Raw genomic sequence first — 24278 nt, 5'->3', positions numbered from 1 at the left:
TACAAACAATTAAGAAGTAAACAAATCAAGCTTAACGTTCCGGAATACAAACAATTTAGAAGTAAACAAATCAAGCTTAACGTTCCTGAATACAAACAATTTAGAAGCAAACAAATCAAGCTTAACGTTCCTGAATACAAACAATTTAGAAGCAAACAAATCAAGCTTAACGTTCTTAAATACAAACAATTTAAAAGTAAACAAATCAAGCTTAACGTTCCTGAATACAAACAATTTAAAAGTAAACAGATCAAGCTTAACGTTCCTGAATACAAACAATTTAGAAGTAAACAAGTCAAGCTTAACGTTCCTGAATACAAACAATTTAGAAGTAAACAAGACAAGCTTAACGTTCCTGAATACAAACAATGTAGAAGTAAACAAATCAAGCTTAACGTTCCTAAATACAAACAGCAAACAAACCACACCCTGTCTTCCACAATTCGAACTACGAAACGCAATAATAACTAGTATTTCAATTGTTTGTAAAACAATTGAAAGGTCAAACCAGAGTAATGACTGGGACATATACACTATAATCATATAAACACAAATTCACGCATTTTACAGTTGAAGCAACAAGTCAACTTTGTTGCACTGATAATGAGGACGTAATACATTTTCTAACAACTTGTCAAGTTTTGAGTACAACAAGAGAGAAGTAGTTCACAGAAATAAGAGAAGTCATTATTGGTGAGATTACTAGAGAAAATTTGAATAATGTTTTTTAAAGACAAGACAGTTATTTCACAGCTAATAATAGACTGTACAAAGTATAAAGAAGTGTCCAACAGCTCTAGAAAATTAGTGGACAATATTGAGAATAAAACCAGAAATCTGATTTTCCAGCTACATATGGACAGACTGAAAACTGTGGAAAAGATCAATCTATATGAATAGATAGACATATATCTGAAGGACATTAATGAACCATGTTGATATACCTCATTGTATACTCTTAACCATGTTGATATACCGCATTGTATACTCTTAACCATGTTGATATACCTCATTGTATACCATGTATACTCTTAACCATGTTGATAAACCTCATTGTATACTCTTAACCATGTTGATATACCTCATTGTATACCATGTATACTCTTAACCATGTTGATATACCTCATTGTATACAATGCGTACTCTTAACCATGTTGATATACCTCATTGTATACCATGCATACTCTTAACCATGTTGATATACCTCATTGTATACAATGTATACTCTTAACCATGTTGATATACCTCATTGTATACAATGTGTACTCTTAACCATGTTGATATACCTCATTGTATACCATGCATACTCTTAACCATGTTGATATACCTCATTGTATACAATGCGTACTCTTAACCATGTTGATATACCTCATTGTATACAATGTGTACTCTTAACCATGTTGATATACCTCATTGTATACCATGCATACTCTTAACCATGTTGATATACCTCATTGTATACCATGCATACTCTTAACCATGTTGATATACCTCATTGTATACAATGCGTACTCTTAACCATGTTGATATACCTCATTGTATACAATGTGTACTCTTAACCATGTTGATATACCTCATTGTATACCATGCATACTCTTAACCATGTTGATATACCTCATTGTATACCATGTATACTCTTAACCATGTTGACATACCTCATTGTATACAATGTATACTCTTAACCATGTTGATATACTTCATTGTATAGAATGTGTACTCTTAACCATGTTGATATACATCATTGTATACAATGTGTACCCTTAACCATGTTGATATACCTCATTGTATACAATGTATACTCTTAACCATGTTGACATACCTCATTGTATACCATGCGTACTCTTAACCATGTTGACATACCTCATTGTTTACCATGCATACTCTTAACCATGTTGATATACCTCATTGTATACCATGCATACTCTTAACCATGTTGATATACCTCATTGTATACAATGTGTACTCTTAACCATATTGATATACCTCATTGTATACCATGCATACTTTTAACCATGTTGATATACCTCATTGTATACAATGTGTACTCTTAACCATATTGATATACCTCATTGTATACCATGCATACTTTTAACCATGTTGATATACCTCATTGTATACAATGCATACTCTTAACCATGTTGATATACCTCATTGTATACAATGTGTACTCTTAACCATGTTGATATACCTCATTGTATACCATGCATACTCTTAACCATGTTGATATACCTCATTGTATACAATGTGTACTCTTAACCATATTGATATACCTCATTGTATACCATGCATACTTTTAACCATGTTGATATACCTCATTGTATACAATGTGTACTCTTAACCATATTGATATACCTCATTGTATACCATGCATACTTTTAACCATGTTGATATACCTCATTGTATTCAATGCATACTCTTAACCATGTTGATATACCTCATTGTATACAATGTGTACTCTTAACCATGTTGATATACCTCATTGTATACCATGCATACTCTTAACCATGTTGATATACCTCATTGTATACAATGTGTACTCTTAACCATGTTGATATACCTCATTGTATACCATGCATACTCTTAACCATGTTGATATACCTCATTGTATACAATGTATACTCTTAACCATGTTGATATACCTCATTGTATACAATGTGTACTCTTAACCATGTTGATATACCTCATTGTATACAATGTATACTCTTAACCATGTTGATATACATCATTGTATACAATGCATACTCTTAACCATGTTGATATACCTCATTGTATACACTGTATACTCTTAACAATGTTGAGTATACAATAAATTACTATTGAGAATTGTATTAATCAAATGATTTTCCGATATTTTTAATCGATTTACTGACAACTTGAAACATTGACTTTCACATAACTTCTTTAAACAGTTAAAGGGCATAACTTAATTTACAACAAACATAGTACTTGCACTACATCTATATTGACATCCCATTGTTATTCTGAGATCATTTTTGTGCATTTGAAAAGGCAGACTTCCATTTAGACCATAAAAAAGATACACAATATACATTCATACAATAAAAACTAAAAATAGAATCGTAACACCCGTAGAACATTTGTAAATGTTCACTTCAGCATATTAACTTTCCTGTCTATACTTTGGTATTCAGGGGCGGATCCAGGATTTTGGAAAGGGGGGGCGTAGTAATAAAGTTCGCCGAGCGGAGCGAGGCGAAAAAATTTTTTGGACCTTTTTTTGGCTAAAAAACATAAAATAAGTGTAAAATGCATTTTATAGTTAAAGTGTAGGGGGTTGGACATTTTTGGTGCCGTATTCTCTCCACCAATTGTCTATTATGAAATGATTGGATGGATCCAAAGCTATGTACTAATTAATATATTTGATGTGGAATTTGTCAGTAAAAAATGGACATGGAAAATTATCGTTTGTTGTATGGTTAGTTAGCATAACCTCACAGATTTCTTGTTGTAAACAAGATATACGGCTTTTCAATGAAATTTACAATACGACCGACACGAAGAAAGACAAACAAGCAATTTTCATCCAAATGTTTGGTTGAAATGTTTTACCCAACAAGGGAAGTGAGGGGTTCCAAATCAACCAAAGGCTACGAATTAGTCGGAAATGACAATGAAGTTGTGAATGACGGTCGACACATGGAGACATATAGGCCACACCCAGCAGGCAGGTTGCAGTCGGGCCTTGCAAAAGTATTCAGTATATCAGTTCGGCGAAACAGACATTCCGGTCAGATATGGGATTCACATGCAACCCCCCAAAAAAAAAAATTACGCCCGTTTTTTATTCATCATGTTCATTTAATGCTAAATAATTCTGTTGAAAATATTTTTTTCTAATAGCAAAAAAGTGGACAAGATTATTGTTTTCAATCCAGATACGGCCAGAATTTTTGTTAAAGGCAAAAATCAGGGTCAGAATTTTTTCTCTTAAAAATCTCAGACTGCCCCCTCAGATCAAATGGTCCGTACCTTAGACTTTAAATCTATATCTATAGCTTACTGACTGGGGATCACTATTCAGCAATGTTATTAAATGGCTTGGGCGTGTGGGGTTAAACATGTTTTCGTAGGTAAATAATATTGCTGTGGAACTTTTTTTTTCATGAGAGTGTAATAGAGTATTACTTTCTGTTGGGTGGAATTGTGAAATAGAATTCAATACGTTCTTGCTCAATACTTTGTCGCTTTGAAGGCGTCGTGCTTGTCATCCTCAGCCTAAGCAATGTGTTACTGTGATTTGAATTTCAAAATGACTGAGTGAAGTTTTTTTCGACGAACTGGTCAGCTCCACCGTAGAGAATCACATGACTTTGACATAATCAATAATATATTACACTAAATACGAGCGAAAAATATCTTTATAAGTAAAGAATTGTCGCATAAAAATTAAATACACGGGAAATGGCAAAGTTCACGAAGTCTAGTCTGATTAATCATTTAAAAAAAAAAAAAAAAAAAAAAGTGCAAGCAAAGGGGGGGCGTACGCCCTCTACGCCCCCCTCTGGATCCGCCACTGAAATACGTCTCTTTATGTCACGTGACAATCACCATTCAAATCATTACCGGCAAACCATATGTCAACGTTATTTAAATTCTTCAGCAAATTCTAATAACTTGCCACATAAATAAAATTTGGGCACATTGTAAATATTAATATCATCGGCTTGTTTTTAAAATCATACGAATATATTTCTTGTCATCAGAGACACATAATACATTTGTGCCATTATTTTCCATGTTTTCTGCAGTTTATGTTCAGACCTTTAAGTTTTTGAAGTATACCGATATTTCTATATGAAGATAACATCAAAAGCAAAATATTCTTAGCTTAAAAACGTGTTTCTCTGAAAAATTCATCTGAAAAGTTAGATTAAAGGCTATTTGAAATTTCCTGATGTTTTGTCATAGGGGTACACATATTCGCCGTTTTTACACACCTATTTAAAACCAAATAACTGCAGCTTTAAACAATATTTATCAAATCAATTTCATAGTAGATGAATAGCAGACATTTCAAACGTGTAAAGAACTGAAATTTAGGGCAATCAGTCAAAGAATTGCTAAGAAATACTTCTTTGAAATCTTTTTTTTTTTCATTCAGGAAATTGGCCGAAAATCGTTGTCCGTTTTTCGGTTCTTTGCGGTAAGTGCCGAAAGTTTAAAAATAATCATATTTGTTATAAAAATATAATTTACCGGCATATTTTTTCCATTTCAGCAATCCTTTGAAGTTTCTACACCTCAAAATCATAAAACGGCGAAATTTTGTCCCCGGCGAATATGTGCTCCCCACTCTATATTGTATTATATGTCTCTGTTGACATGAATATCATATCATTTTCATAAGCAAATTCTTCGCAAATGAATAAAGAGTATTCTCAACCAAGGCAACTGATGGGCTTATTATCACAGCTTATTAATATACACATTTCATCAGCGCAACTAAAATTATTTATGGGTGACTTTCATAGTAATTGTTATTTGTGTTTATCTCTTCGCATTCGAAACAATTAAAGGTGATGCTTTTGCTCTATAAACTTAGCTAAAAAATGCTGAAATTAGTCAAATTTCTTCTAGCTGGGACGAGAGACAAATATAGTATATTATATGTCTCTGCTGGGAGAAATCAGAAAAATCTCACTCATGACGTCACAGAAAAAAATGTTATCATTCACATTTTCCGAAAGAATTTGATTGATAATTACTATCAATCAAACATAATGAATGCTTGAAAAAAAAACACGAAAAATAAATGATTGCTCCCTTATAAAAATGAAACGGACTATAACACAGATCGGCATTAAAGGATAGACAACTCTAATGTTTTAATTGGAAACAGAAGAGGCAACAGTGATATGAGTGGTGATCGTGGTTTATGATTAATTACACTAATTTTAGATGGAAAATATTAATGAAAATTACTCGGAATCCTGTCCTGGTTTAAATATCTCTATGGGACAGTAGACCTATATTGTTTGAAAATGGATTATAGTTAGGATCTGAAATTTTTTTCAACTGTTCTTAGAGTAAGGGACGAATTCTTGAGTTATGGCGTCTGCAAAAGTTGCCAAAGTAAAACGTTCTACTGCATCGAAAGAGCCACAAGAACAGAAATGCAAGGATTACGATGTGTTAACAACCTTAGGTAAGATTTATTTGACTTGTTCCTTGTTTTACGATGTGCTAACAACCTTAGGTAAGATTTATTTAACTTGTTCCTTACGATGTGTTAACAACCTTAGGTAAGATTGATTTGACTTGTTCCTTGTTTTACGATGTGCTAACAACCTTAGGTAAGATTTATTTAACTTGTTCCTTACGATGTGTTAACAACCTTAGGTAAGATTTATTTAACTTGTTCCAATTTCACGATGTGTTAACAACCTTGGGTAGGATTTATTTAACTTGTTCCTTACGATGTGTTAACAACCTTAGGTAAGATTTATTAAACTTGTTCTGTGTTTTACACCAGTTTTAGTTTGAACCCGATTAATGTACCAATAGCAGAATAGTGCAGGTCATTTCATTTGTAACTAATTATATATAATTCAGCTTAAATTTAGTTAAAACTATTAAACATGTTAAATGAGGGTAGGAAAGGGGTAACCGACATGACGAATGATGATAAAAAATTTGTCCAAATAACGTGAACGATAAACATTTTAATCCATTTGATGCTTACGTAAGCTACAAAATGAGATTTGATGAATGATGATAAAAAATTAATACTCATTTGAAGCTAACGGTAGTGAAAAATGGACGTTTGATGCTTGACGGGCATAGACCTTATCGCTATTTGGAAATCTGCGCCTCTTGAACTATTGACGTCATACAACAATCACTTTTCCATTGTGGCGTCAGATGTTTTCTATTATGACGTCAAAATTTTACAGGAACCTTTGTGATGTCCCGTAATGGCGGACAAATACCAATAATGGTGTATTCCTAACTCTTAATTCAACTTTATATCTAAAACATTTGAATTAGTGCCAACTCATCTAAAATTGAGAATGGAAATGGGGAATGTGTCAAAGAGACAACAACCCGACCATAGAGCAGACAACTTGCCCAGAACACCTTTGGGATTTGGTGTCCAGAGCGATTTTCTGATTTGGCCATGCTCTGAGAACACAGAATCCCGAAAGGGATTAACTTGTGTCTGTTTTCTACAATTTCACCCCACTCATACTAACTTACTAGCTCCTTTGATGAAAAGGAGTTAAATACTTTGGCTGCAATATTTTTAGGATGAACTTTGATTTGTATGCTGTATTTATCTTTTAAGTTGTGTAAAAAATTCACATTTCTGCCATTATGTCGTTTTACCATTATTCATTTGAGTTGAAAGGATACTGAAATATGTATTATTATAAGTGACAGTGTTCATATAGTTAAAGTATACTAAACCCCTAACGGGAAGGATTGTGCCTGATATTCATATGATGAAGACATAATCTTTCAATCAGTTTAATTGAAGTCTGGAGCTGGCATGTCAGTTAACTGCTAGTAGTCTGTTGTTATTTATGTATTATTGTCATTTTGTTTATTTTCTTTGGTTACATCTTCTGACATCAGACTCGGACTTCTCTTGAACTGAATTTTAATGTGCGTATTGTTATGCGTTTACTTTTCTACATTGGCTAGAGGTATAGGGGGAGGGTTGAGATCTCATAAACATGTTTAACCCCGCCGCATTTTTGCGCCTGTCCCAAGTCAGGAGCCTCTAGCCTTTGTCAGTCTTGTATTATTTTTAATTTTAGTTTCTTGTGTACAATTTGGAGTTTAGTATGGCGTTCATTATCACTGAACTAGTATATATATTTGTTAAGGGGCCAGCTGAAGGACGCCTCCGGGTGCGGGAATTTCTCGCTGCATTGAAGACCTGTTGGTGACCTTCTGCTGTTGTCTGTTCTATGGTCGGGTTGTTGTCTCTTTGACACATTCCCCATTTCCATTCTCAATTTTATTTTATTTAGTTTGTTTTGGATAACTTTCTTTGTTATTGTCTGATGAGGGACATTTTGGACATGAATGTCCCAAGCGCAGTCTGTCGTCAAGGTCCCTAGCATGGTCAAAGGATTATTCCACGTGCAATGGACCCCCTTTTTTTCTACATATAACCTGTTACCTGTATGTGTTCTCATTTAAGTCTGCAATCACTTTCCAGATAAAACCGTTTACATTTGTATTTCATGGATTATGTTTTCCAGATATATCACTTATGTGAGTCAAAAGAGTAATTTCTACCCCAAAAATACCAAGAAAAAACCACACACACATTCACAACTGACCACATTTGATGCCATCAGTATGAGTGTTTTAACTGAGTTTATTTGTTGGGAGGGTAATTGGAAAAGTCTCAAAAATGTACATTACATGTACATGTGTATACATTGTATGTCATATATTTTACAAGGAAGACTTGGTGTGTGAAAAGTCTGTATTACAAATTATTCAATTAATCATATTTTAGGTTCAGTGGGTTTTTCTGTTTCTATTATTTGTTATAAATTTATATTTTGCAAGCAAGGCGAGTCTGAGAAAGTCTGTATTAAGTATTTTCTAATTCTTAGCCAATTTATACTTAACAGACTGGTATATACAGACACCATTTTATACATGCTATATAAAGACACCATTTTATACATGCTATATACAGACACCATTTTATACATACTCTATATATATACAGACACCATTTTATACATGCTATATACAGACACCATTTTATACATACTCTATATATATACAGACACCATTTTATACATGCTATATATATATATACAGACACTATTTTATACATGCTATATACAGGCACCATTTTATACATGCTATATATATATTCAGACACCATTTTATACATGCTATATACAGACATCATTTTATACATGCTATATACAGACACCATTTTATACATGCTATATACAGACACCATTTTATACATGCTATATACAGACACCATTTTATTCATGCTATATACAGACACAACTTTGTACATGCTATATACAGACATCATTTTATATATGCTATATACAGACACCATTTTATACATGCTACAATGTATATATATATAGACACCATTTTATACATACTATTACTATATACAGACACCATTTTATTCATGCTATATACAGATACCATTTTATACATTCTATATACAGACACCATTTTAAACATGCTATATACAAACACCATTTTATACATACTCTATATATATTCAGACACCATTTTATACATGCTATATACAGACACTATTTTATACATGCTATATACAGGCACCATTTTATACATGCTATATATATATTCAGACACCATTTTATACATGCTATATACAGACATCATTTTATACATGCTATATACAGACACCATTTTATACATGCTATATACAGACACCATTTTATACATGCTATATACAGACACCATTTTATTCATGCTATATACAGACACAACTTTGTACATGCTATATACAGACATCATTTTATATATGCTATATACAGACACCATTTTATACATGCTACAATGTATATATATATAGACACCATTTTATACATACTATTACTATATATACAGACACAATTTTATTCATGCTATATACAGATACCATTTTATACATTCTATATACAGACACCATTTTATACATGCTATATACAGACACCATTTTATACATACTCTATATATATACAGACACCATTTTATACATGCTATATATATACAGACACTATTTTATACATGCTATATACAGGCACCATTTTATACATGCTATATATATATTCAGACACCATTTTATACATGCTATATACAGACATCATTTTATACATGCTATATACAGACACCATTTTATACATGCTATATACAGACACCATTTTATTTATGCTATATACAGACACAACTTTGTACATGCTATATACAGACATCATTTTATATATGCTATATACAGACACCATTTTATACATGCTACAATGTATATATATATAGACCAAGGATCCGGAAATTTTCCTGACAATTTCGGTCATTTTGAGATGTTTGAAAAGTTGGTGCCCCTTTTCAAATTGTCGATATCAACTTAACTATATTCATAGCATCACCGAACATGACGAACATGTATTGCTGTTTCATCGCATTTACTAAGTAAATGTCTTACCATTACCATGAAGGACAATTTAGGGAAGGCAACAGTCTAAAATTGAAATGATTTTAATGACTCAAAATGGTTAATTTCTCAGACATTGCATACGTTTCTTTCGATTTCGTTTTACAAAAGTTAAAACCGGAAGTTTGCGATATTTTAAAGTACGAATAATTCCGGATTCATTTCCGGGATTTGTTTTGTTTATCAAATTGACAGGAAATCACCGGCTTTTTATGGCTTTTTTTATTTTATTACCTTTAAAAGTGTTTGAATATAACAGATAATAGTTGCACTCGTTTAATTTAGCATGAAATCAATTTGAATTTTACGAATAAATATTAAATTTGCTGAAGACAATTTCATGCATGCGTATTACATAGTAAATAAAGCACATGTGTTACTCATGAAAAAATACTTTTGGATTTAGATTTAATTTTTAAATCAGAATTGATAACTGTCTTTGATGAAAAGTAAATAAATAATGAATACACTTGTCAGGGAACTTTGATGTTTTAAAGATATTATTCTGAGCTTGTGATCACTGTCAGGTGTGAATTAAATCCACAGGTAAAAAGTGATTAGCGATCATTAGCCAATGTTTCCCGGAGGCATTAATATAGATATTAGGAGGGCCCTCAGGATTATCAAACTACTGTAGTGGCAGTTTAATTACAGGAAAGGGATTATAAACAAAAACAAGTGATCACAAGTGCAAAATGGTGATTAAGAAATCCGATTTCAAACATTGAGTCAATGAAATGACCGAAATTACTTCTGTAAAGAAATAAAATTTGTCCTAAATCCCAATTACTCGTTTAAGACAAATAGTTTCATCTTAGGACATGACTGGCAAATATGACCGTTTCCGGACCCTTGATATAGACACCATTTTATACATACTATTACTATATACAGACACCATTTTATTCATGCTATATACAGATACCATTTTATACATTCTATATACAGACACCATTTTATACATGCTATATACAAACACCATTTTATACATACTCTATATATATTCAGACACCATTTTATACATGCTATATACAGACACTATTTTATACATGCTATATACAGGCACCATTTTATACATGCTATATATATATTCAGACACCATTTTATACATGCTATATACAGACATCATTTTATACATGCTATATACAGACACCATTTTATACATGCTATATACAGACACCATTTTATACATGATATATACAGACACCATTTTATTCATGCTATATACAGACACAACTTTGTACATGCTATATACAGACATCATTTTATATATGCTATATACAGACACCATTTTATACATGCTACAATGTATATATATATAGACACCATTTTATACATACTATTACTATATATACAGACACAATTTTATTCATGCTATATACAGACACAACTTTGTACATGCTATATACAGACATCATTTTATATATGCTATATACAGACACCCATTTTATACTTGCTATATACAGACACCATTTTATACATACTCTATATATATTCAGACACCATTTTATACATGCTATATATATTCAGACACCATTTTATACATGCTATATACAGACATCATTTTATACATGCTATATACAGACACCATTTTATTCATGCTATATACAGACACAACTTTGTACATGCTATATACAGACATCATTTTATATATGCTATATACAGACACCATTTTATACATGCTACAATGTATATATATATATACACCATTTTATACATACTATTACTATATACAGACACCATTTTATTCATGCTATATACAGATACCATTTTATACATTCTATATACAGACACCATTTTATACATACTCTATATATATTCAGACACCATTTTATACATGCTATATATATATTCAGACACCATTTTATACATGCTATATACAGACATCATTTTATACATGCTATATACAGACACCATTTTATTCATGCTATATACAGACACAACTTTGTACATGCTATATACAGACATCATTTTATATATGCTATATACAGACACCATTTTATACTTGCTATATACAGACACCATTTTATACATACTCTATATATATTCAGACACCATTTTATACATGCTATATATATTCAGACACCATTTTATACATGCTATATACAGACATCATTTTATACATGCTATATACAGACACCATTTTATTCATGCTATATACAGACACAACTTTGTACATGCTATATACAGACATCATTTTATATATGCTATATACAGACACCATTTTATACATGCTACAATGTATATATATATAGACACCATTTTATACATACTATTACTATATACAGACACCATTTTATTCATGCTATATACAGATACCATTTTATACATTCTATATACAGACACCATTTTATACATGCTATATACAGACACCATTTTATACATGCTATATACAGACACCATTTTATACATGCTATATACAGACACTATTTTTAACAAACTATATACAGACACTATTTTTTACAAACTGTATACAGACACCATTTTATACATGCAAAATACAGACACCATTTCTTTTACTTTTTTTATCTCTTTTATAGCTATTTCAATACAATGTAATAATGTGTGGTAAATGTTTTGTATACATTTTCATGATTCAGTGATTGTTTTATTGTTATTTTTAATTTTATGTCAGTTTTAAAGTTCATCAGAGCTGATGATTTTGTTATTGGTATATATATATTTTTTTTAACTGTCAGACTTTGAAATTTGTTTACTGACTTGACTTTAACTACATTTAGATGGTTTTGTACAAGATTGATTCATACCTACATGAACTTTGAAATTTAGTACATGTATGTATCTGCAAACAATTATTCTTAGTGAGACATTTTATCCCTTATTTACAAGTACCTAAAGTTTCATACTGAGATGCTTTCTTTTTCAAAACCAAAGATCTTACAAGTTACAATGTGCATGTATAACATGGGACTTTTGGGTTTATAAACAGACGCATATGGCTTTTTAAATATATGTACCACATGCATGTACAGAAGCAGTGCCTCCCAGGACTAGTTGAATTATGACAGACCTCCATTAGCTACACCAGTAAATTTCTCCTTTCCCTAGGTTAGTAGGGCAGTATATCCCAACATCCTTACAATTGAGCATGGCAGTATATGATTAAAATATATTCACTTGTTATAAAAATGTATCCACTATGGCCAATTGCAACATTTAACTTATAAAACCAGATTTATCACAAAAACAGATTTGTTAATTTGGTTAACCAGGTTTTTTTTTTTAATTTTCATTATATATGTACAATGCACACAAATCCTCATTGTAATTTTTGTATGTACATTTGTGTAAATACAACATATTCAATATATAATAAAATCAATTACAAACTCATTAGATCAATCATGACTGATTTATTTCATCTCAAAACACATTAATAGGTGAAAAGTAAACTGAACTTGAAAGTAGATAATTTTGTTTCATATGGTTATGAAAAAAAGTTTTATTGATATTTGACAAGGACATATTTACTAATGTTAGAACTAGTTGCTTTGAACTGTTTGTCTAAGCCGCTAGTGAAAGGTTTTGTAAAGAGAAGGAAATAGTACAAATACACAAAGAATTTTGGTTGATTTAAATTTTGACTTTTAAAGTACAGAAGATTTTAGCATGGTTATGATACAGTATTCATTTACAATAAAATATTCTCATTCTGTTGAATAATTGGCATATGATCAAGACACAGTATAAGATTTCAATCAGACTCATTTCATATGATCAAGACACAGTACAATATTTGCAATCAGACAGTCACTGCATCTGATCAAGACACAGTACAATATTTGAATCAGACAAGCTGTGGATATGATCAAGACACAGTACAATATTTGCAATCAGACAGTCACTGCATATGATCGAGACACAGTACAATATTTCAATCTGACAGTCAATGCATGTGGTCAAGGCACAGCTAAATATCGACAACTAGATAATCACTTGATGTGATTATATTTACACAATATTTACAATGAGACAAGACACAGTATGACATTTGCAATCAGACAGTCACTCATTACATGTGAACAAGGCACAGTACACAATATTTACAATCAGACAAGCTGTGGAAGAAGTCAAGACTGCTTGGAGAGAACCACCAACCTTCTGCAGGAAAACTGACAATCGTAGTTAGTTAAGATTGGAGTCGAAAATACCTGACATGTGTGGGGTTCAAACTCACACCCTCAGTGTTGACAGGCTATTGACAAAAATGATTGATGCAGTAGATAAACTACTTGAACCACTTGGCCACCAAGGCCCCCACACAACCTCAGGGTTGACAGGCTAGTGATACAGTAGATAAACTACTTGAACCACTTGGCCACCAAGGCTCCTACACAACCTCAGTGTTAACAGGCTACTGATACAGTAGATAAACTACTTAAACCACTTGACCACCGAGGCCCCTACACAACCTCAGTGTTAACAGGCTACTGATACAGTAGATAAACTACTTAAACCACTTGACCACCGAGGCTCCTACACAACCTCAGTGTTAACAGGCTACTGATACAGTAGATAAACTACTTAAACCACTTGACCACCGAGGCTCCTACACAACCTCAGTGTTAACAGGCTACTGATACATTAGATAAACTACTTAAACCACTTGACCACTGAGTCCCCAAAACACATACAATATACATTTTATGTAGAAAGCTATAAAAGGCCTTTGTATGACAAGACAGAAACATTTAAGGTTGTCATATTTGTACTATATACATTTTTTACATGTATATACACTTTATATTTACTTGAAAGAAAATGATTTGACCCTCTATAAAGTAGGGAATAAAGGCTAAAGGTTGATTTGACCCTCTATAAAGTAGGGGAATCAAGGCTAAAGGTTGATTTGACCCTCTATAAAGTAGGGAATCAATGCTAAAGGTTGATTTGACCCTCTATAAAGTAGGGAATCAAGGCTAAAGGTAATTAAAGGCTTTATTATTGTACAATAAGTTTCAGTTCTATTTCAGTGTCAGTTATTCTAGGATTTTTTGTCATACATGTACATGTACATTTTCTAAAGAAAAACCTTAAAATAGCTGAATTCATTTAAAGAAATTGTTTTATGGAACAAACTGAAAGCTACATGTACAATAAATATATAGTGTACCCAAAATAAACTTAAAAATAGGAAAGTATGTAATAAAACAATTGAATTTTGACAGTATTATTAGATATGGCAGTATTATTAGCTATAGTCTATCTAAAGTAGACCTGAATGACAAAGACAGTTACTAACCATGAATTCTTTCCTATTATTTTTCTATTATTTAAATGTCTTTTATATAATTACAGTGCTACAAAAGACTTTAAATCAGATTATATTGTATGTCCTAGTCAAATTATATTACATTGTATATTCTACAGTCACCCTGACACAATTTAAATTCTGAGGAACTCATGTCTGTCAAGGTTCACATTTTGTGTGGATTTTTTTTACTGTGATGTACATGCTAGGGGTACATGCCAGACAATAGTAACATCTATGATTATTATCAAGAGTTTTGTATCTGACAAATGTAATAAGTTATTCCCCATACAAAAAAAATACAATTTTTGTGTTTATTTTTGCCAATGATGATTGAAAATATATAATTGAATTGGCACAAAAAATATATGATCAACATTGATTCTAGATGAATAATAAGATAATTAAGTACTTATTTTAGGTTGATATTTACACCCCCACTTTAGTAGGGGTATACTGTTTTACCTCTGTCTGTCCATCAGTCTGTCCATCCGTCCCATGGATATTTTTCGTCGCATCTTCTCAAGGAACAACATTACAAAGATTTCTGAAATTTGGTTTTAGGGTTTATGTGAGTCAGCTATACTGTGTGATGCGTTTTCAGATTCATCACTCAACAACTTCTTGTTTACTTATACTTTTAGCAGGCCATGGTATCATTAGTGAGCAGTAGCTCACAGATTCACTTGTTATTCCTTCCCTTGATATAAGAGGACAACATAATGTTAGATGATCTTCCAAAATCTTACTTCCCTTGATATATCATTAAAGACACTCTATACAATACAGAAGTCACATTTCATAAAAGACACTCTTTACAATACAGAAGTCACATTTCATTAAAGACACTCTTTACAATACAGAAGTCACATTTCATAAAAGACACTCTTTACAATACAGAAGTCACATTTCATAAAAGACACTCTTTAACAATACAGAAGTCACATTTCATAAAAAAGACACTCTATACTATACAGGAGTCACATTTCATAAAAGAAACTCTTTACAATACAGAAGTCATTTTTCATAAAAGAAACTTTTTACAATACAGAAGTCACATTTCATAAAAGACCCTCTTAACAATACAGAAGTCACATTTCATAAAAGACACTCTATACAATACAGTAGTCACATTTCATAAAAGACACTCTATACAATACAGAAGTCACATTTCATAAAAGAAACTCTTTACAATACAGAAGTCACATTTCATAAAAGAAACTTTTTACAATACAGAAGTCACATTTCATAAAAGACCCTCTTAACAATACAGAAGTCACATTTCATAAAAGACACTCTTTACAATACAGAAGTCACATTTCATTAAAGACACTCTTTACAATACAGAAGTCACATTTCATAAAAGACACTCTTTACAATACAGAAGTCACATTTCATAAAAGACACTCTTTAACAATACAGAAGTCACATTTCATAAAAAAGACACTCTATACTATACAGGAGTCACATTTCATAAAAGAAACTCTTTACAATACAGAAGTCATTTTTCATAAAAGAAACTTTTTACAATACAGAAGTCACATTTCATAAAAGACCCTCTTAACAATACAGAAGTCACATTTCATAAAAGACACTCTATACAATACAGTAGTCACATTTCATAAAAGACACTCTATACAATACAGAAGTCACATTTCATAAAAGAAACTCTTTACAATACAGAAGTCACATTTCATAAAAGAAACTTTTTACAATACAGAAGTCACATTTCATAAAAGACCCTCTTAACAATACAGAAGTCACATTTCATAAAAGACACTCTGTACAATACAGTAGTCACATTTCATAAAAGACACTCTATACTATACAGGAGTCACATTTCATAAAAGAAACTTTTTACAATACAGAAGTCACATTTCATAAAAGACACTCTTAACAATACAGAAGTCACATTTCATAAAAGACACTCTGTACAATACAGTAGTCACATTTCATAAAAGACACTCTATACTATACAGGAGTCACATTTCATAAAAGACACTCTTTACAATACAGAAGTCACATTTCATAAAAGAAACTCTTTACAATACAGAAGTCACATTTCATAAAAGAAACTTTTTACAATACAGAAGTCACATTTCATAAAAGACCCTCTTAACAATACAGAAGTCACATTTCATAAAAGACACTCTGTACAATACAGTAGTCACATTTCATTAAAGACACTCTATACTATACAGAAGTCACATTTCATAAAAGACACTCTTTACAATACAGAAGTCACATTTCATAAAAGACACTCTTTAACAATACAGAAGTCACATTTCATAAAAAAGACACTCTATACTATACAGAAGTCACATTTCATAAAAGACACCTTAACAATACAGAAGTCACATTTCATAAAAGACACTCTGTACAATACAGTAGTCACATTTCATTAAAGACACTCTATACTATACAGGAGTCACATTTCATAAAAGACACTCTATACTATACAGAAGTCACATTTCATAAAAGACACTCTGTACAATACAGTAGTCACATTTCATAAAAGACACTCTATACTATACAGGAGTCACATTTCATAAAAGACCCTCTGTACAATACAGTAGTCACATTTCATAAAAGACACTCTATACAATACAGAAGTCACATTTCATAAAAGACACCTTAACAATACAGAAGTCACATTTCATAAAAGACACTCTTTACAATACAGAAGTCACATTTCATAAAAGACACTCTTAACAATACAGAAGTCACATTTCATTAAAGACACTCTTTACAATACAGAAGTCACATTTCATAAAAGACACTCTTTACAATACAGAAGTCACATTTCAGAAAAGACCCTCTTTACAATACAGAAGTCACATTTCATAAAAGACACTCTTAACAATACAGAAGTCACATTTCATAAAAGACACTCTATACTATACAGAAGTCACATTTCATAAAAGACACTCTTTACAATACAGAAGTCACATTTCATAAAAGACACTCTTTACAATACAGAAGTCACATTTCAGAAAAGACCCTCTTTACAAAACAGAAGTCGCATTTCATAAAAGACACTCTGTACAATACAGAAGTCACATTTCATAAAAGACACTCTATACTATACAGGAGTCACATTTCATAAAAGACACTCTTTACAATACAGAAGTCACATTTCATAAAAGAAACTTTTTACAATACAGAAGTCACATTTCATAAAAGACCCTCTTAACAATACAGAAGTCACATTTCATAAAAGACACTCTATACTATACAGGAGTCACATTTCATAAAAGACACTCTGTACAATACAGAAGTCACATTTCATAAAAGACACCTTAACAATACAGAAGTCACATTTCATAAAAGACACTCTATACTATACAGGAGTCACATTTCATAAAAGACACTCTATACTATACAGGAGTCACATTTCATAAAAGACACTCTATACTATACAGGAGTCACATTTCATAAAAGACACCTTAACAATACAGAAGTCACATTTCATAAAAGACACTCTATACTATACAGGAGTCACATTTCATAAAAGACACTCTTTACAATACAGAAGACTTTTTTGTGTTAGTGCTATACAAATATAAAGATCTTGGATAGGACATACTGGATGGGAAATACTGAACTTTTAGTATCCATTTGGAGGAAACTATAATTAGTTAAATGGGAATTTTGTGAATTGTCATTATTTACACAGAGACTTTAATTGAATTTTTATGATTTTAACTGTACACATGTATATATGATAAAAAAAAAACAGCAATTAAGAATATCTTTTAAATGGTTACAGCTTCAGTACTCTACTTAAGATTCTTTCAGTTTTCAAATTGGGTGAATTCATGATTAATATATACATGTATATATATGTTTCTGATAAGTTACAGTTTATTGCCATTTTTTTTCTCAATTATCTAGAAATTTTAAATTAATATGAATTAATAAATTGTTAGTTTTTATAGTCAATTTTGCTTTAAAAATCATACTGATAGTTGATGTACTAATTCTACAATTTGTTTGCTTTCATACACAGTATTACTATCTGTTCTATAATGGTATCAATGTTTTATAATGGTATAAAGGTGAAAATAGATAGATATATATATATATGTCAAATGAACAATAACATTTGAGACCAAAATGTAACATAATAATCTCAGGTCCTTTAAATCCTTAATAATCAAATCAGTTTTGATGCTGCCAATAATAAATATTGAAATGTTTACTTTTTGGTTTGTATATGAATACAGTAAGTGGTTTAACAGCTTGCAAACGATAGTTTCTATCTAGATCAGTGCCCTGAAGTGATGCATTATAAGATACTTCTAATAATATAGTTGTCTGTTGTTAATTGGGAGAAAATGACCCTGTAGTAGGTATGTTGGAAAGATCACTGAATTATAAATAGATTCATACACAAATGACCGCCAATGAGTCATAGTTTTCAGAGGTTCTGTAGAGTTATAGAGTTGTATGTAGAAATGACTAAAAGGAGATATGGGATAAACTTAGATAAGAGGCAACCCAATGACACAAATACAGAAGGCATATAGAGACCACTTAGTCAACATGTGTTTAGACTATTGACATAATTTTATCATTAATTGTCTGCCAGTGTGTGTGTCTCTAGTCCAGGCATATAGAGACCACTTAGTCAACATGTGTTTAGACTATTGACATAATATTAATTATACCATTATTTGTCTATCAATGTGTGTCTCTAGTCCAGACATATAGAGACCACTTAGTCAACATGTGTTTAGACTATTGACATCATTATATCATTAATTGTCTGCCAGTGCGTGTCTGTAGTCCAGACATATAGAGACCAAGTAAGTCAACATGTGTTTGGACTATTGACATAATAATATCATTAACTATCTGCCAGTGTGTGTCTCTAGTCCAGACATATAGAGACCACTTAGTCAACATGTGTTTGTACTATTGACATAATTATATCATTAATTGTCTGCCAGTGGGTGTCTCTAGTCTAGACATATAGAGACCACTTAGTCAACATGTGTTTAGGCCATTGACATAATTATATCATTAATTGTCTTCCAGTGGGTGTCTCTAGTCCAGACATATAGAGACCAAGTTAGGTTTAGGTAATTGTAATCACTTTAACCAAAGCTCTGCCCTCTGTAAAATATAAACATCTTGTATCTTTGAGTGGCCATCTATAATTAATATTCCTTATGCAATTATTTTGTATCAATGGTTCTGATTGGATGACAATAAACGTAAAATTCTCAATCTTCTGTCTGTAACTAAGGAAACCAACATTTTGAATTCTGGAATGTATTGACATGTAATTTCTCCAATAATAAGCAAAAAAACTCACATTTTGCACCTAGAAATCTTCTTTTTATCAAATTTTATTACATTCTGAAGCGGACAAGAAACCAGAAAGTGCCTGGTGTTTACGTTTGATGCCGGAAGCATACTTATGACGTCACCTAGTTTAGGTGCCAAAGAAGATAACATTATTTCGCGGAATTTTCGTTTAATGAAAATTTACACTATAATAATGACTAAAATTGAATGAATTGTTTATTTTGCATTAGAATAGAGATAACTGTATTGTATTTGAAGCTTTGCGGACGTCCATCGGTAGTTTTACTGTGGCAAATAACCGTTTACCTGTCTCCACTACCGTCACCAGGTAAACTAAATTTGAGACAGTAAAACTACCGATGGACGTCCTCAAAGCTTCAAATACAATACAGTTATCTCTAAATTGATCAGATGTGGCATTGAGGGGGAGTGTAGTTAGATAAAGGTATAATGAATTATATATAGACTTTCTACCAGTTACCATCTGGGATTAATTGATGATAACCAGAGGCTACATTGAGGGGAAATGTAATTATGTTGAGTAAACTTAGTATAAAATTTTCAATGAATCGGAACATCTATGAGTGACAGTGGCTGCATGAGAAAGGGTAGGCATGAAATGTGTATAAAATCTACACTCTAAGAATCAGTTATATAAATCATAGAATTGTTTTAAGTTTTGGTCGTCTTTTGTTATTCATGTTATTTTCTATGGCGTTGTTAGATTGTTTCGACTTCTGAGGATGAATGTCCCTTTGGTATCTTACTCTTTTTTATTTTACAGGAACTGGTACCTTTGGACGAGTGGTGCTGACTAGGCATAAAGAAAACAAGGATTACTTTGCTTTAAAAATGATGCGAATCACAGAAGTTATACGATTAAAACAGATCGAACATGTAAAAAATGAAAAAGAAATTCTTGCTCAAATATCTCATCCATTTATTGTAAATATGTAAGTAAAAATTTTATCTGACAGTTAGTTAATACACTTGAAATATATATCAAAGTACATGTTATAGTTTGTATATAAGTAAGCCTAAAATGTATAGATATATATATATCAAAGTACATGTTATAGTTTGTATATAAGTAAGCCTAAGTGGTGAAGTTAAGGTCATCCCTTCATAAGGTTTATGGACGCCATCACAAGTTGGTTGACCATTATGGAATATCCGTTTCACAGATGATAGCGGATATGTTCCTAATGTCATAACCACAATCCTGTCCCCCTTTTCCCGAATGTGACCTACTGCCGAATTAGACTTATTACCGGGTTTGTACTAACTTGAGCAACACTATGGGTGCCACATGTGGAGCAGGATCTGCTTACCCTTTCGGAGCACCTGAGATCACGCCCAGTTTTTGGTCGGGTTTGTGTTGCTCAGTCTTTAGTTTTTCTATGTTGTGTTTTGTGTACTATTGTTTGTCTGTTGGACTTTTCTTTTTTAGCCATGGCGTTGTCAGTTGTCAGTTTATTTTCGACTTATGAGTTTGAATGTCCCTCTGGTATCTTTCGCCTTTTTCTAAAATGTATTGATTTTGTAGCCACTATCAATTTTCTTGTTTGGAAAGATCGCAAACTTTTTGTATGAATTTACCACTTTTCAAGACTTACTTGATATATTGTAAAGACACCTGTCTATTGTATGTTGAATCTTAAATGTTTTTAATGTTTAGTTTTGTTGGGTTGCTTGCTGTCACATTTATATATATTCCACATCATTTTCTCATGTCATTTCTATTTAATTTTAGAGGATTAATGGAGTAATAACTGGGAACTATATATTGTTGAATATGCATAAGACATCTCACTCAAAGTAAAACATCATTTAGTATCTGAAGTCACTGCATGGTCTCCAGTATTTACAATGTTTTTATATCCAAAATCTGTAGAAAAAGTTGCTTTGTTTTTGAAGGAAATACTTCTTGTGAAGAGTTTATTGCCAAGTATAATATCACTTCAAGGTTATTTCTGTTTGACAGATTTATTTATAGTAGATATTACCTATCATATATTTGTTCATCTCAGGTCCTGGATTATTGAGTATTAGACATTTTATTTGATTTTTTAAAACCAATTTTGACATTGTATTGGATCTATGTCTCCCAAAGAGAAAATGAGTCCAAAGTTTATACAAATTATTTTGAATAGTTTTAAAATGAAATTTAAAAGAATTAAAGTCTACTTTTCTGTTATTTGTTTTTGAATTTAAATATTGAAAAAAAACCTTTTCTTTCCATAGTTGATGGCAGTATAAACAAGTCTGACTCAACAGAAATCTCATATGGCAAAATTTGGGGTACTTTGCTAATTTGCATAGCGGCCATATTGCCTTATTATGACGGCAGCCATTACAATAGGATTATATATGCCCCTAAAATAAAATGCAAATATGCCAGTTCCCAAGTCGAATCAACAATTTGTCCGCATATAGGTGAATTGTACATGTTGTTTGCCTTCTGGTCGTGTACAATTGAACATTGTCTACTTTCACAACTTTCGGCCTTTTGAGTTTGAAAATCGGAAGCTTAACCGTAGTATAATTGCTATCTAAAATAACGATTTTTCGTGAAAAAGCAAGATTCAAAATAGAAACAAAGATACAAGAAGGCATTGTTCATGATTTGTCCGCATATAGGGAAACACCTTGCAGGTTGAATTTTCAGGTTAAATAACTTTTATCTCACCTGCTGTCTTAAGTTTTTGGCCAAATTCTTTTAAAAACATAATCATTTCATCCTTCCCATTCCGTAAATAGTCAAATTTTAATCATTTGTCCTTCAAAATACACAAAATATTTGTAAATATCCGCCAAAGGAAGTTTTCATAGACACGTATGTTTTAGATCCAAAACGGAATAAGACTGGAATATCTGCAAATTTGATATAATTTATATTTTCAATCTTCAACTAAGGGAAGTAATTTAATCAAAAGGGCCAAAGTCACGTGATGCAAATCATATGAATAAAGTACCTAGGATTTTGCCATATGTTTTCTTTCCATAGTTGATGGCAGTATAAACATGTCTGACAGAAATCTATCATTTCCATATTGAGTTAACTTCTTGCTCTCCATTATACAGAAAACATGTAGATATGTCTTCTTCCATTTTATCTATGCAGAATCCAAAAATCTTGCATTTACATTATACAAAATAAATACACCATTGTCAAGAGAAAAAAGACAAACATTTCCAGTATTTTTCTTTTAGTTTTCGTCATTTTAATAAACTTTTTGATGTTAAAATAAAAATCTACAAATATGTTATGATGTAGGAGTCTGAGAGAATAACCTCTTTTACCAAGAATGATAATTGCTTTGGGTTAAATTTTGATAATGGAATGTAAGATTGGATCAATATTCATCATTCTCAAATTTAATAAGTCATCTAATGTACTGGAAAATACATCATACACTCCTAATTATTTCACCAGCATCATATAATCTATTTTTATGAACTTCTTCAGATCATCTTGTAGTTGTATGGTATTTTTATGAACTTTTTCGTATGGTCTTG

The 24278-nt window shown here is 31.5% G+C and overlaps 1 protein-coding gene across 1 annotated transcript in view; it reads left to right on the top strand.

Annotated features, from left to right (window-relative positions):
- The first annotated feature begins 5842 nt into the window (after nucleotides 1-5842).
- LOC127737258 (cAMP-dependent protein kinase catalytic subunit PRKX-like) overlaps nucleotides 5843-24278 on the top strand; it is a 49230-nt gene continuing 30794 nt past the window's right edge. Inside the window, exons 1-2 of the mRNA XM_052247806.1 lie at nucleotides 5843-6169; nucleotides 21544-21712. Coding sequence (XP_052103766.1) covers nucleotides 6073-6169; nucleotides 21544-21712 — 266 coding nt within the window. The 5' untranslated portion in view covers nucleotides 5843-6072. The remainder of the gene's footprint in view (nucleotides 6170-21543; nucleotides 21713-24278) is intronic.

This window comes from Mytilus californianus, unplaced genomic scaffold, assembly GCF_021869535.1.
Source record: "Mytilus californianus isolate M0D057914Y unplaced genomic scaffold, xbMytCali1.0.p SCAF_4, whole genome shotgun sequence".
NCBI classification, from domain to species: Eukaryota; Metazoa; Mollusca; class Bivalvia; order Mytilida; family Mytilidae; genus Mytilus; species Mytilus californianus.
Note: the sequence above shows the minus strand (reverse complement) of the source record. Positions and strands in the feature narration are given on the sequence as shown.